This window comes from Dasypus novemcinctus, chromosome 22 (assembly GCF_030445035.2).
Source record: "Dasypus novemcinctus isolate mDasNov1 chromosome 22, mDasNov1.1.hap2, whole genome shotgun sequence".
NCBI lineage: Eukaryota > Metazoa > Chordata > Mammalia > Cingulata > Dasypodidae > Dasypus > Dasypus novemcinctus.
Genome location: NC_080694.1, coordinates 71,691,921 through 71,706,098, shown reverse-complemented (window position 1 = coordinate 71,706,098; position 14,178 = coordinate 71,691,921). Strand labels below are relative to the sequence as shown.

General features: G+C 34.9%; 1 protein-coding gene across 1 annotated transcript; it reads left to right on the top strand.

Moving 5' to 3' along the window:
- The first annotated feature begins 5,584 nt into the window (after nucleotides 1–5,584).
- On the top strand, nucleotides 5,585–6,520 carry LOC101417524 (olfactory receptor 2G3-like). Its single transcript, XM_058285070.1, has one exon. The coding sequence runs from the start codon at nucleotides 5,585–5,587 to the stop codon at nucleotides 6,518–6,520; it is 936 nt and encodes a 311-aa protein (XP_058141053.1).
- The last annotated feature ends 7,658 nt before the right edge of the window (nucleotides 6,521–14,178 follow it).

Here is a 14,178-nt window from a genome sequence, read left to right as displayed (position 1 = left end):
TTCCATTAGTGAGCCTTATTTTGGAATATATGATAATCTATCCCCCCAATATAACAGAGATTGAATCATTTATAATTTCCCTACATATGGTTCTCAAGACTCTTTTATTTCATCTAATAATTTATCACTTTACCCATTAAATATATGTCTCAGAGAATTAAGTTTTCAGTTGTTCATAGGGTCATTGAGCCCTGAATCTCTTAGAGTTGTGGCTACCACCTACTCTCCAGTTCTTTGGACTTGCCCAGACAACTAAGGCTTTTAACCAATGCTTCACAACATTGCAATGTGTTGGTAGAGGGGTGATGTTTGGGAACCCAATATGCTGTTATGCATGTTTATTTTGTAAATTCACAACTTTTATCATAAACCTATTGGTTATGCATGTTCTTGTATGAATGATATGCTTCAATAAAAAACTGCATTAAAATTTTTGATGATGGACAAGTTTCATCCTAAATAAAGCAAAGAATTTAGGCAACTGCAAGCAAGACCATTTCTTCTATCTGCCCCATAATATCTAAGTCTGTTCTCATTCTGAAGCAGATTGGACATGATCCCAAGTTCTTCAAGAATGAGGAATGAACAAATATGCAGGAGAGCACAAGCAGAGACCAAAGTTGATTTATTGTTATTGTAGTTATTAGTGTGAGAAAAAGGAAGAGCTCATGATACTGATATGAAGAGACTGGATACTAGAGATTCTGAGGAGAGGAAAGGGAAGAATAAGTGGAAAGCAGGACTTTTTTAGGACTTTGGAATTTTCTGTTTGATACTGACACATGATATTTTACGTTTGCGAAAACCTATAAACTCTACAGCACAAAGTTTAAACCATAATGCAAACTATAGAATTTTGTTAGTAGCAATGCTTCAATGTTCATTCATCAATTGTAACAAATGTGCTACACTAATGTAAGACGTTATTATTAGGGGAAAATGAGGTTGGGGGAGGGGGTGGATTACATGGGAATCCCCTCTTATTTTAAGTTTTTTTCTAAACATGCCTTTGGAAAATTGTATAAAAACTTTAAAATAAAGACATTTCAAATCTTTCAAAAATATTTTAAAGGTTATCTGCTTTATTTCCCTATTTCCTAGATACTTATTATTATTGTAGATGCTCAACATTTTCTATAAAATATTTTAACTAGAAAGATGAAAAACCTCATTATAACAAATTTCATATTAATGCAGAAGCTGACAAAATAATTGAAAAGTACAAATAGTGGTTAATATTGCCTATGTATATGACACAAAATTGTAATGGAATTATTTTGTATGAAATTCAAGACCAAATAAAGGAAGAATGCATCATAGTCACAGGAAATATATTTCATAATTCAAGAGTGCTACAACATATCAAAATTCCAAATGATAGAGGAAGGAAACATTCATCAAATAACACTGAAATTCAAAAAAACAAATTTTTCTAAAAACTTTTTGAGATAAGAGGCAATAGTAGACGTTAACCAATAAGGCAATACAATTTAGCTCAAATTAAAACATACTGTCATGTTTATAGGGAAAGATTCCTCATAATTTAATATTTTTGGATTTTCTACTGTATGAGTAGAACTTTCTTGAGAAATAAGCAATAGGAGAGAGAGAGAGAAAGAGTGAGAGAGAGAGAGAGAGAGAGAAACAAGATTTATTTATTTTAAGAAATTGACTCATGCAAGTATGCAAGTGTTAATCTGTCAGGCAGGTATGATTTAATGCTGCCGTCATGAGGCAGAAGGTCTTCTTCTCTGGGAAATGTCAATTTTACTCCTAAGATTTATTGAGCACAATCCCCTGGAATGAACTAAATATTGATTCTTAACATTTAAAAAAAAATATCTTCATGGTAATACCTAGGTTAGTATTAATACTATACCCTAGAAAAGGTGAACTAAAACTAACCATCACAACTATCAACTGCAATTTTGAAAGTCATTGGATAACAATTCTGTAAAATGGATCTACCTAAGTTTTGTAGAGTAATAGGCATGTGAAATTGAAACTAAGAAAACAACAGGAATAAAAGCAGGAAATAATTTACATGAATTAGTGCCAGTGCTGGGTATCTTTGGAGTTTATTTCTAGGAGATAAATCACTGAAATTGACTTAAACTTTGAAATACAAATATATGTGTCTAGAATGATAAAATGTCATAAATCTGGTATTGAAAACCAGTGAGGAAATGAAAAATTATATAATAAGGTATATGTACTGACTAACAATAGGGTTAATATTACATCTCTCACTCATCAGTTTAACTAAAATATGCTTGAGAATATTTTATAAAGAATTTACTGCAAAATATAAATCATAATTGGGTGGGAAGGAAATATGTATGAATACTTGCACACACTTGCAATTAGGAAATTTTGTATAAAACACATTAAAACTACGGTGATGTTTAATATTTCACCTAATAGATTATGAAATAAATATAATAACTAATTTGGAATGGGTAGATGAAAACTTGTGCACACATTGAGAAATAGATTATTTTTCAACTCCATTAAATATAACAATATTGTATCTGTGGCTCATAACACACATAGTCCAGAAGTAAATATATAATAATGTGGGCAGGTATTTAATTTAAAAACTATTAACCATTGTAATTTTGAATTAACAGTCAAATTACAAGCAAAATTAAGGACCAATAATTTGGAATTAATTCAAATAATTGGGTGCCTTCTCATAATGAATTTGATCACCAGTGTTATGGATCATGTTTACTGATATGGAAAATATTTCTGCTTATTAATCAAATATTTGTTTACAAAATGAAATCAAATGTATAGCTAACTTCTGAAAGCAAACACATTGTTTTTTTTCCCCCTTTTTAAAAACCACCCACAGAATTGAAGATAGAACATATATATGAAGGCCTGTGGTATGGGTGGGAGATTTGGTCTTTGGTATCGTCTGTTAGGAGATCTGCAAATATTCAGTTAAGAAATGGCTTTATTCATTTTTTTTTTCATGAGAAAACCCTTTCTGAACACTATCCAACTTCACGTTAATTAGCAATTTGGAAATACAGATCCCCAAGGTCTTGAAAGATTCAGTATCCTATGGACTGCTCATTTTTCATGATGTGTTTTCCTCCAAGGAACATGGCTGAGGAAACATTTACTTCAGACTCACTGGTGGGTATTGGACAGTGACATTGGCTTCAGGAGACAAACTGTATGCTGAAGTCACATCACTGGTTATCTTCTTCTCTACACATTAGGAAAGGTAAAAGGGCATGAGATTTGGAGGATTGGATTCCCCTGCTTATTTCCGCATCTCACAACTCTCCCAGTTACCTTGACGAACTTCAACCGACTCAGCCCCTTCCTTAAATGGCTCACTTGGTTTCTCCTCAGACCTTCCTGGATTTCTTCCAGAGGCCTGACCTTTATGAATCTAACTCAGATGAAATCATTTTTGTTCATAGCACAAGAAGAATCACAAAAGATGCTTGGGAGGAGGGCGGGTATAGAAAATTCTTGATATTTTTGTGAAAAGGAAAGGGATATTCCTCTAGGGATTTCTTCTTCTTCCACACAGCACTAGACAGCTGTTGTTCATATTTCAGATTTTGTAAGATATCAGGTGGGGAAAATTGGGTTTTAAATCTTTGCTGGGTTAAATTTAAGCAAACACACAAACACACTCCAAACTCCAAACTCCAATCTTTGGTCACTCTCCTCATGTCTGTTAAGCCTCAACTCTCAGGCGTGAACCATGGAAAAGTCTAACCCCTCCCCATCTCACTTTCAATTAATAAGCGGGTTCTATTGGATGGGAGTGAGTAGTCACTACTCACCATAAACAGGATAAAATGTAAACTAAGGAAGGGGCTGTAGTGGTAAGTGCTCCTCGGATGATTTCTCACAATCCAAAGTTTAAAAATAATTTAGAATATTGCAATGGGAAGATATGGAAAGATTACTTACTTTGTTTTGACTTCATGTCAGATTCTGACATAAGTAGAACATTGTCAACACTTACATTAATGCTATTCTCTTATGCAAATCAGAACATTAAAAAGAGATCCTTTCTCAAGCTGTTTCCAAATCTAACATCATTTAGATTAAGTGACTTTGCAATTTGATACTAAATTAGAAAAAATGTCAGTTAGTAGATTTCTGCTTAATGAAGGTTGGGTAGCATATAAATTCATATAGGGAGAAAAAGTTCACATTTAAGATGAGTTTTACATTTTAAAGTATGTAAATGTTGTTATTTTCTAGAGGTACAGCACATAACTTCTTGTGCTCCTATTGGTCCCAAAAGTAGAATATCTGAATTAATTGAAATGCAATTTTTATTTTATTTTATTTTATTTTATTTTTGAAATGCAATTTTTAAATACTAAAACTTAAACGTGTCAATCTTGGATAAATTAGCATTTTTCAGCAAGCAACATTAGAATTAAGCAGCATTTGGGATTCTATAGTATGTTTATCAAGTTAGCTAAAGAATTTGAAACTTTAACTCCAGTATTTAAAATTCCTATAACCTTATTCTATCTAAAATACTATTTTACCTTGAAATACAAACTTGCTTGAATAGAATGACAAATTGAGTCTTCTTTCATTATTCCTTATAACAAATGATTCAGTCTGATACTCTTTTAGCAGTAGGTAAATTAGGGTCAAAGGTGATAATACCAAACAAAAAAGTAAATAAAGAGGTGTGGTGAATTACATAATCTGTTTTTTTTTTATTGTGCAGAATAATGGAAAATGAGCTGACCAAGATGTATTTCGCCTTTTCATGACTTTTCAAAATGCTGTTACTTCTCTTTAGCTATTGAGTATTTGTAGGTGAGTTTTTTTCTTTTAATCAAATACTTTTTACTGTTATCTCTCTTGGAAAATGTGTGCCTGTCTGAGGTAGTTTGTATATTTTTATGTCAATATATGGAAACAATCTTGTTTTCGCCAAATTTAGAAAATAAAATTAACACGTAAACATGTAAACAGACCAGTTGCTAAAGACTATTAAAGACAACTTAGCTACTATCTATGCTAAAACTGGTTTATGTTGGACCACAATCACACTCTAATCTGATAAATAGTTGTAAGTAACACAATTGACCTTGTCTATGAGACACGGAAGACACACATGAACACCAATTATCCTGACCCAGTACTCAATTCTTTAATTTTTCTATAATAAAGGACAAAAGTCCCTCATAATCTATTTAGAATTTAAGTCTCAGTATTAACTTCCTCTTGTCCCACCACTCAGAGTATTGCATAGGTGCTAAAACTGGGAGGTTTTCTCTTGTGCTTTAAGTGGATTACTTTAAAAAATATTTATAAGAAATGGGAAAAAGAGAATGTTCCTATGAATAGAGGAGAATTGGTTAAATATTTATTGAGACAAAAAATGTTGATACAATACATTCGTTTAACAATTATCTATTTTTAACAATTATCTATTTTCCTTCCACTATGAAGACCCACAGAAAAAATTAGAGTTTTACTTCAACTGTTATTTAAATATATTTCAAATAAGCAAACAGTAATAAGGATATTTTCATAAATTGAATTCCCAATGCCCATTTTTTCTGTTTAGCATAGTACTTCAATGGAGAAAATCAATTTGACATCCTGGGGAGATTTTATTTTGCTTGGATTCTCAGACCAGCCACAACTGGAGCTGGTCCTTTTCGTGGTAGTCTTGATATCCTATCTTCTGACACTCGTCGGCAACTCAGCCATCATCCTGGTCTCCTGTCTGGACTCCAAACTCCACACACCAATGTATTTCTTCCTCACAAATCTCTCCTTTCTTGATCTTTGCTTCACCACCAGCATTGTCCCCCAGCTATTGTGGAACCTGAAGGGACCAGCCAAGACCATCACCTCCACTGGCTGTGTTATTCAGCTCTATGTGTCACTCTCGCTGGGCTCCACTGAATGTGTTCTCCTCACTGTTATGGCATTTGACCGCTATGTGGCTGTGTGCAGACCCCTCAATTACACATCTGTCATGCACCCTTCATTTTGCAAATCCTTAGCAGGAATAGCATGGGTAAGTGGAGTGGGAAACAGTCTTATCCAGAGTACCATCGTCCTTCAGCTTCCCCGATGTGGGCATCGCCATCTCCACCACTTCTTATGTGAAATGCCTGCCATGATCAAGCTGGCATGTGTTGACATCCACGCAAATGAAGTCCAGCTCTTCATGGCCACCCTAGTTCTGCTCCTTCTCCCTATGGCCTTGATATTGGTCTCCTATGGTCTCATTGTTCAAGCAGTGGTAAAAATTAAGTCAACCAAGGCTTGGCACAAGGTCCTGGGGACCTGTGGTTCCCACCTAATAGTGGTGTCCCTCTTCTTTGGGCCCTGCTCTGCCATCTACATTCAACCCAAGCGATCCTATGGACACAGTCAGGGCAAATTTCTCACCCTCTTCTACACAGTTGTGACTCCCACCCTCAATCCCCTCATATACACTCTGAGGAACAAGGATGTTAAAGGAGCCCTGAAGAGAATGCTGAGGAGAAAGCCAAATTCTTAGGACAAGTCAGGAACCAGTGGCTTTCTGTTCTGGAAATGTATTAAAGAGACATGATATTAAATATCTACTCCCACATATACAACACGTGTATAATTTACGTCTCTGACTGTATGTACATAGATAATGCTAATAAGATCTGAAAAAAGAAACACATTCAGATGCAACTTGAGTAACTCATGAGTTCTTTTGTGAGTGTGTGTATTTGTGTGTAACAATCTTTTCACACAGCTCATGTGCCTACACATATGGTTCAATAATTAAAACTGTGCTTAAATTTCAAACAATTTAAAGAAAATTTAAATATCAGTGTGATGGAATTCCTGTTGCATTTGCATTAACATCCCTGATATAATATTAATTAAAACATCTTTGTACACGTTACACCAGTTCTTTTATGAAAAATATAAACAAAAATAACACTTGAAAATATGTGGGAAAGGTAGGTAATAATTAATCCAAGATATGAATCTACTTGAAATCCTAATGAGGAAAATTATTTATAAGGAAAATGTTTATAGCACTAACAATCAAATTATCTATTTTAGATGGCCCCAGAGGCTGCTTGGGAATACGTGTATTCAATCCTATCTGTCATTCTATTTTCTTTCCTTGAACTTTTGGTAGTATATATTTGACTTATGGAGCAAGACTGCCTGGTCTTGAAATTTTTCTGTTTTATTTGCTATTTGTGAATAACCCTCTGTTTTTTTCCAAACCTATATTTTCCTCAGTTCAAAAACTTCACAATTTGTGGTGAAGACTAAATAAATGAATTCATGTGTACTGCTTAAAAAACAATGTCTGGCACTGGTAAATACCAAATAAATGGCAACGATTACTAAAACACATCTCAAAAATAGTATTGTGTATTGAAATCTCCAAATCCATCACTCTTTCCTCTTCCAACTTGTGCTTTGTTGGTCTGTATTAATTTCTTTTCCCTTTTAATTCCCTGGGAACACTGACACCAGCCACAACAATCCCTCTTCTCAACTTCACACTGAGTTACACAAGGGTCAATCTGACCCGTAAACTTGGCTCACAACCACTGGTTCTGGTTGGCAGCTCTTTGTGTCCCAAGGCATGAGCTCAAAGGACAATTATTTTAAGAACTAATGACTATCAAGGACAACTCTTTCGTATTTGAGTGTACTGTGTCAAGTCTCAGGTTCCTCACCGTACAAGAGTGATAACAAGAGTTCCTAATTAACCTGACTTTTGTGAATATTCAGTATGCTAATCCAGGTAGAGTTTAGTTCAAATCCTATTACTTACGAGTAGGAACCACTCAATAATTTCTCTTCTTCTACTTCATTTAAATGGTTTCAAGCTTTACCAGACATTACCCAAATGATGATTTCCCTCTTATTGTGTTAATCACTTTCAAGTTTCTCCCAATAATCTTCAAATATACTAAATTATTCACTTTCCTTCATAAAGCTCTAAATGTTTACCCTCCATATATTCATGCCTACCATACCTTTATATGAATATAAATGTTATATCTGTAGTATCCCTCATCCATTCTCTACAAAACAATTGTAAATGGATGCTTTAATTCAGATATTCTATCTACTCCTAATATGCTTTGTAAACTTGTGGCCCTCAGGCAGGAATGGGTTCATGGGGACCTTAGTTTTGAAAAACTAAATTCCATTGAATGACTGTGAATAGCCTCCACTCTGTCATGTGTTCTTTATTTACCATAGATTTTCAGAGCTGCCTCAGGGTTTCATGTCATTTGCCTCTTATTCATTGAGGCATTTACAGTGTTGGTATTTCTAGCCTAATTTTTTAAATTTCTAAACTTTTCTCTTCACATCTTATTTGTTTTCCATGATGACTGAGTATTCCTCAAGAATTAGTGTTCATATATGACTATGGAATTATGATCTTAAGTGACTCTGAACGCCTCTAGAATGAAGTCTAAAATACCAAGCATGGAATCTCAGTTTCTCCATCAACATGATCTAATTGATCTCTTACCTTCACAACATGCCCTCATTATTGTATGTTGAAGTAATAAGTAGAAGCCCTGTGGTGTCTGATTTTTTTTTATATGCCTCATTCATTCTACACCATATCCACCTAAAGGAATTGCTTAAGGGTCATCTTTCCCACAATGTGTCCTAGTAACCTAATTGTAACATTTCTTCTCTGTACTGAAAAGCCATTTTCACTATGCTGATTATCTAATGCATGAAACAAAGGGATCTCGAGGAAAATCAAATACTCTTTTATAATTGGAGATAGAAGTCATAATAGGGAATAACAGCAGATAGCTTGGAAGATTAAATGAAGATCTAGTTAGAAAGGTATTTTCACATTTTGCTTATCAGTTTAGGATGACCTCTGAGCCTCTGATGTCTGGGAGAGTCTCTTTTATTTTATAAGGCCCTCCACTCTACAGTAAGATGAATCTAGGTTCTAAACCTGAGGGCAAGCTATTTAACCTCGTGAAGATAAGTTTCCAAATCTTTGAGTGGAATAAGAGTATAATTTGCACAGGGTGTGGAGTGAGTAAAATGAGCCAAGGCAAGTGACAGGCTTGGAAGAGAGAGTGGCACAAGACAGGGCACGTTCATCTATGCACATGCTAACAAGCGACATGCATGGTAGAGAGGCTGGGACAGGACAGCTCAGTGCACATTCATCTATCCACATGCTAACAAGGAGACTACCCATGAGGTGTTCTTAAAATAAAGAAACAAAAACTTTATTCTTTTATCCATCCTGCCCATTCCATAGAGTGGCTCTTTTCCTGCATATGTTTCCCTGTGTTACCTCTTTACAATCTTATAATTTTATTCTTGTGATTTTTAATCAAGTTTTATGAGATCAGTCCAGTGTTTATCTCAAAGCCCCAGTAACACCTTCCAAGTTCTCTAAGTTATCTCACATCCCTTTTATTTGACTTGATGTGAGGAGGAGAAATACATAAAATCTGCAGAAAGAAATTCTCTCTTCATTGCAAATCAGATCTCTCTTTTTTGTCATTCTGAATATGGAAAACCAGCTAAGGACTCTCATATAAGTATTCATTATGTTCTTCACGGAGCACATTGTTCCATGGAGCTTGTCAGCAGATGAGTGGAAATTATGACAAGTTTTGGCTATTGAGGTGCGAGTAGAGCTGAACTGTGCCAATTTCAATTCTGATATTCAAATGCTGGTGAAAAATCTCCAAAGCTCTCTCTTTCCTTCTGCTACAACGACTAGCAACATTAGGGTTGATGGCAACTCTGTCAGAATGTAATCCTGAGAGAAGAGATGTGGCAGAGTCCCTACCTGGACTTAACAGACATATAGTGAGCATGGAATAAATACATGGTGCTTTAAACCATCATGGTTTTTGCATCTTTTATTACTATAGCATATCCTACATTTCAGATAGGATCAATTATTTCCGATTATTTCTGATATAAGCACAAAAGCAGTTGTCAATCCACTTCCTTTGAAATCTTGTTTAAGGCTGAATCACCTCCTTTAGAATCTGGATGAGTTTCTGAAGTACCTTCTGGACCTTTATGACCTCAGGTAAAGTAGACACTGTACCTCAGTTAATTTTTTATATTATTATGATGACACAGTTCAAATACTGCAAGGTACATGGGACTGGAGAGAGGAAAGGATACCAAGCAGTCGTTTAAATTACAAGCATAATGGCACAGACAGAAGCTGTTGATGAACTTAGCAGCATGTCTCTAGTTGACAATACATGAGTCCTGAGAATGTGTTGAAAAGTTCTCCCCTACGTGTGGTGACTGAAGTCAGCAAAGAAAGGGAGGAAATTAGATAGGGACAAGAAGAAGGCAGAATGCATGGGTTTGCTCATAGGTAGAAAAAAGTCTAAAATAAACTCAGTTGCATGTTCACCTCCTGGTCCCCAGTCTCCATGAAAGCTGAGCCCTGTCATGTGTTTCCATGAATCCCTCCAGCCATGTTCTACTTCCCATCTTTTCTTACTTTCCTAATGACCTAGATGCCTAAGTTTTATATTCTCCTCTGTCCTCCATCTTTTCTCTTAGCTGTTACCATCTGTGATCCTTTGCTCTGATGCTATAAATACACTCAAATCTCTTAAATTGTTAAAACGCACATATTTTTTACTTTACTTTCGTTTAGCTATTGCTCTCTGATTTTTTTTTTTTTTTAGTCACAAAGTTTTTCAGAAAATATAGGTTTCATTCCTGGTGTTGACTTCTTCATTTGATAATCAGTATCCAAATCTGAAGCCTAATTCGATAAACTACAGGTTCCATACTGTCAAAAACTTCTTTGCTGCTATATGCATTTTCTCCATTTGGGTAGAAGAATTAATCTCACAGACCTGAATTTGATATTCCATGTTTCACAACATAAAAGTTTCAGTGATCTGTGCAAGACTCACTGCTCATTTATTTCATTTCCTTTCATTGTCATTTTTATTTTATTATTTCCTCTTATTTTTCATCCCATCACTCACCGCATTCCAACTATAGATGGATATAAAATATATTCTTGAATATGAATTTTTCCACGAGAGAATATGTAGTACTATTTGAAGTATTTTAGATATAAAAATGTAAATTTCCTTAGATACTATTAGACTTATTAAATAATTAGAAAAACTCAATATCTAAAAATTAAGAAATATGCTTCCAAGTAACCCACGAATCAAAGGAAAAGGTAAAGTAGATATATTAATACACTTCTATAAAATACAAGATTCAAAAAAAGAATCCCAAGGGAAATTAGAAAATGCTTTGATTGACAGAAGAAAGAAAATGCACTTTTATCAAAATTTGTGAGATACATCTAAAGGTAAGTTACACTACAATCAGCATCTAAAATCTAAATCTAATATAAATCTAAAGTATAAGGATGCATGATAAAGGAAATAATAAAAACAGACACTAACAAGAAAAGGCCCCACCTCTCAATCTCTGTAGGTTTCCCCTGCTATACATAGCTGCTATTTCTGGCTAATCTTGCACAATTTTTTTTATTAAGCAATTTCTTTTGAGACATATTCACATACCATATGACTATCTAAATTGTATAATCAGTGACTTTTCATATAATCATAATATTGTTCATTCATCACCACAAAAACCTTTGTTTGTTGTTTGTTTTTTGTTAATTATTATTATTGAAATGCAAGTGCTCTCATAGTGATTGAAGTGATGAATGCACAACTATGTGATTTTACCTAACATCATGGATTATATACTTTGGATCAGTTGTATGCTTGCCTAATATGTACCAACAAAACTGATTTGTTAAAAAAACAGACACTGAGGTCAATGAAACAATAGAGAATATTAATGAAACCAACAGTGTTTTTTTGCAAAGATCAGTAACATCGAAGGCCTCTATCTGAACTTATCAAGAAAAAGAAAGAAGCAAATTAAATTATAAATGTATCGGTATTGAAAAAGAGGACATCACTGCAGTCTCCTACAAATATTTAAAGTTAAATAAATTGACCATCAGGGCGAATTTTACTCTCATGGCAATTTGCTCTAATTTATTTGGAGAATGAGTTTGGCTGCAGTCCTGTGAAGTATGGTCTGTTTTAATTCCACCCTTATTTATTCATTGGGTGGAAATTTCTGGATCCAAAGTAGAAAGTTGAGATTGTTCCAGCAGCCCCACCCTTGGTGGACCCTGTTTGCAAATATTGGGTCCCTAAATCCTGAGCCTCCTAATCCCACCACTTAATTTTAAACATTCTTCCATCCATTTCGTGATGCCAGGTACCTAAAAGTAAATGTTCCTAAAGTCACTCCACGAGTTTTCTCCTCTCAAATCGTGGTTGTGTAATTTGCTGCAATAATTGTAGCAGCTCTGGTAGCTCTCACACACTGTCAAAAATTTGTCCAGATTTTCAAATTGCCCTTGGAGTGATGGTTATGCTCAATTATCTAGTCTTTCATTCCAGGGAGAATAAAATTGATTTTATTTTAAGTATCTGAGTAATTATTTGATAAATATTACTAATAATTTGGTGATTATTTTAGGAAAACAGAATGATGCCTAAATATGACAAATATTTTACATAGTCCTAAAGATTTGATAAATTCTTGATATTTTGGAGAGGTTCGATATTGGATATATACTGATGATTTTTAAACAAATAGCCTTGACGTAAATCTCAGATCCAGTAAGTAACTCAGTAAGCATCTTGGGCAGGTTACTTCAACTGTCTAAGCAATTGTGTGCTAGTAATTGTTTAAAAAGTGGTCTTTGTAGTAAGGGAGAGGTTTGGAGCCCTGACCTGTAGCATTTTCTGGATTCTGTAGTTGTAATACTGCAACCATGTCTAATTTCAAGCTTCCTATGTTGCAACAAGAGGATCATTAAATTCTTTTAACTCCAACAAACAGCTGTTTTTTGCACAGGGGCTAGCCACCTCCAGCATGTAGCTGGCTGCTAAGCTGTGTTCTGAACATGAAAAGACAAAGAAGCACTTCTGGCAGCCATACCTCCTCGACCCAGACAATCCTGTGTGCTGCATAAATGCATGTAAAAAGTAGAGAACCAGCAAGATGGCAGTGGAATAAGGAGCTCCTAAAGTCAGCTCCTGCCACAGGATGGTTAGCAAACACCCAGAGCTCTCTGGAGCTAGCTGAAGCACCTGTTTGGGAGCTCCAGGAAGCCAGAAGAGCAGCCTAAAATATACTGCAAAGAAGACTAGTAAGTAGAGTACTCCATGCCATGGAAGCCGGTGCCCATCCTCCACCGGAAGCACATGCCTTCTTGGGAGTTGTTCTGTGGCAGGAATCGAAAACTCCACTTCCCCAAAATGGGTAAAGAAGAGATGGTTGGACACCAATTTCAACTATGATGAGGAAATTCAGAGGGGGGTGGGGGGTATATGGGGACCTCATATTTTTTTTAAAGTAATATTAAGAAAATAAAGACAAAAAAGGTAAAAAATAAATAAATAAAATTCATTTACATGAATCTACTATTTAAAAGATAAAAAAATCAATTGGCAAAAAAATAAATTCAATGAGATGGATAAAGAGATTAAGGATATTAAGAAGACATTGGATGAGCATAAAGAAGAATTTGAAAGCATACATAGAAAAATAGCATATCTTATGGGAATGAAAGGTGCAATCAATGAAATTAAAAAAAACATTGGAATCACATAATGGAAGATTTGAGGAGGCAGAAGAAAGAATTGGTAAGCTTGAAGAAATGGCCTTTGAACATACAAAAGAAGCGATGAAGAAAAGAATGGAAAAAAAATTGAACAAGGTCTCAGGGAACTAAATGACAGCAAAAGGCATGCAAACATATGTGTCATGTTTGTCCCAGAAGGAGAAGAGAAGGGAAAAGGGCAGAAGAATATTTAAAGAAATAATGGTAGAAAGCTTCCCAACCCTATAGAAGGACAGATATCCCTGTCCAAGAAGCACAACATACTTCCATCTGAAAAAATCCAAATAGACCAACTCCAAGACACGTACGCATCAGAATGTCAAAGACCAAAGACAAAGAGAATTCTGAGAGCAGCAAGAGAAAAGCAATGCCTAATGTATAAGGGATATCCAATAAGATTAAGTGCTGATTTCTCACCAGAAACCATGGAGGCAGGAAGACAGTGGTCTGATATATTTAAGATACTACAAGAGAAAAATCTCCAGCCAAGAATCTTATATCCAGCA

Excerpts from the sequence above, each read along its gene's own strand:
- LOC101417524 (XM_058285070.1), top strand. The coding sequence starts at position 5,585 with ATGGAGAAAATCAATTTGACATCCTGGGGAGATTTTATTTTGCTTGGA.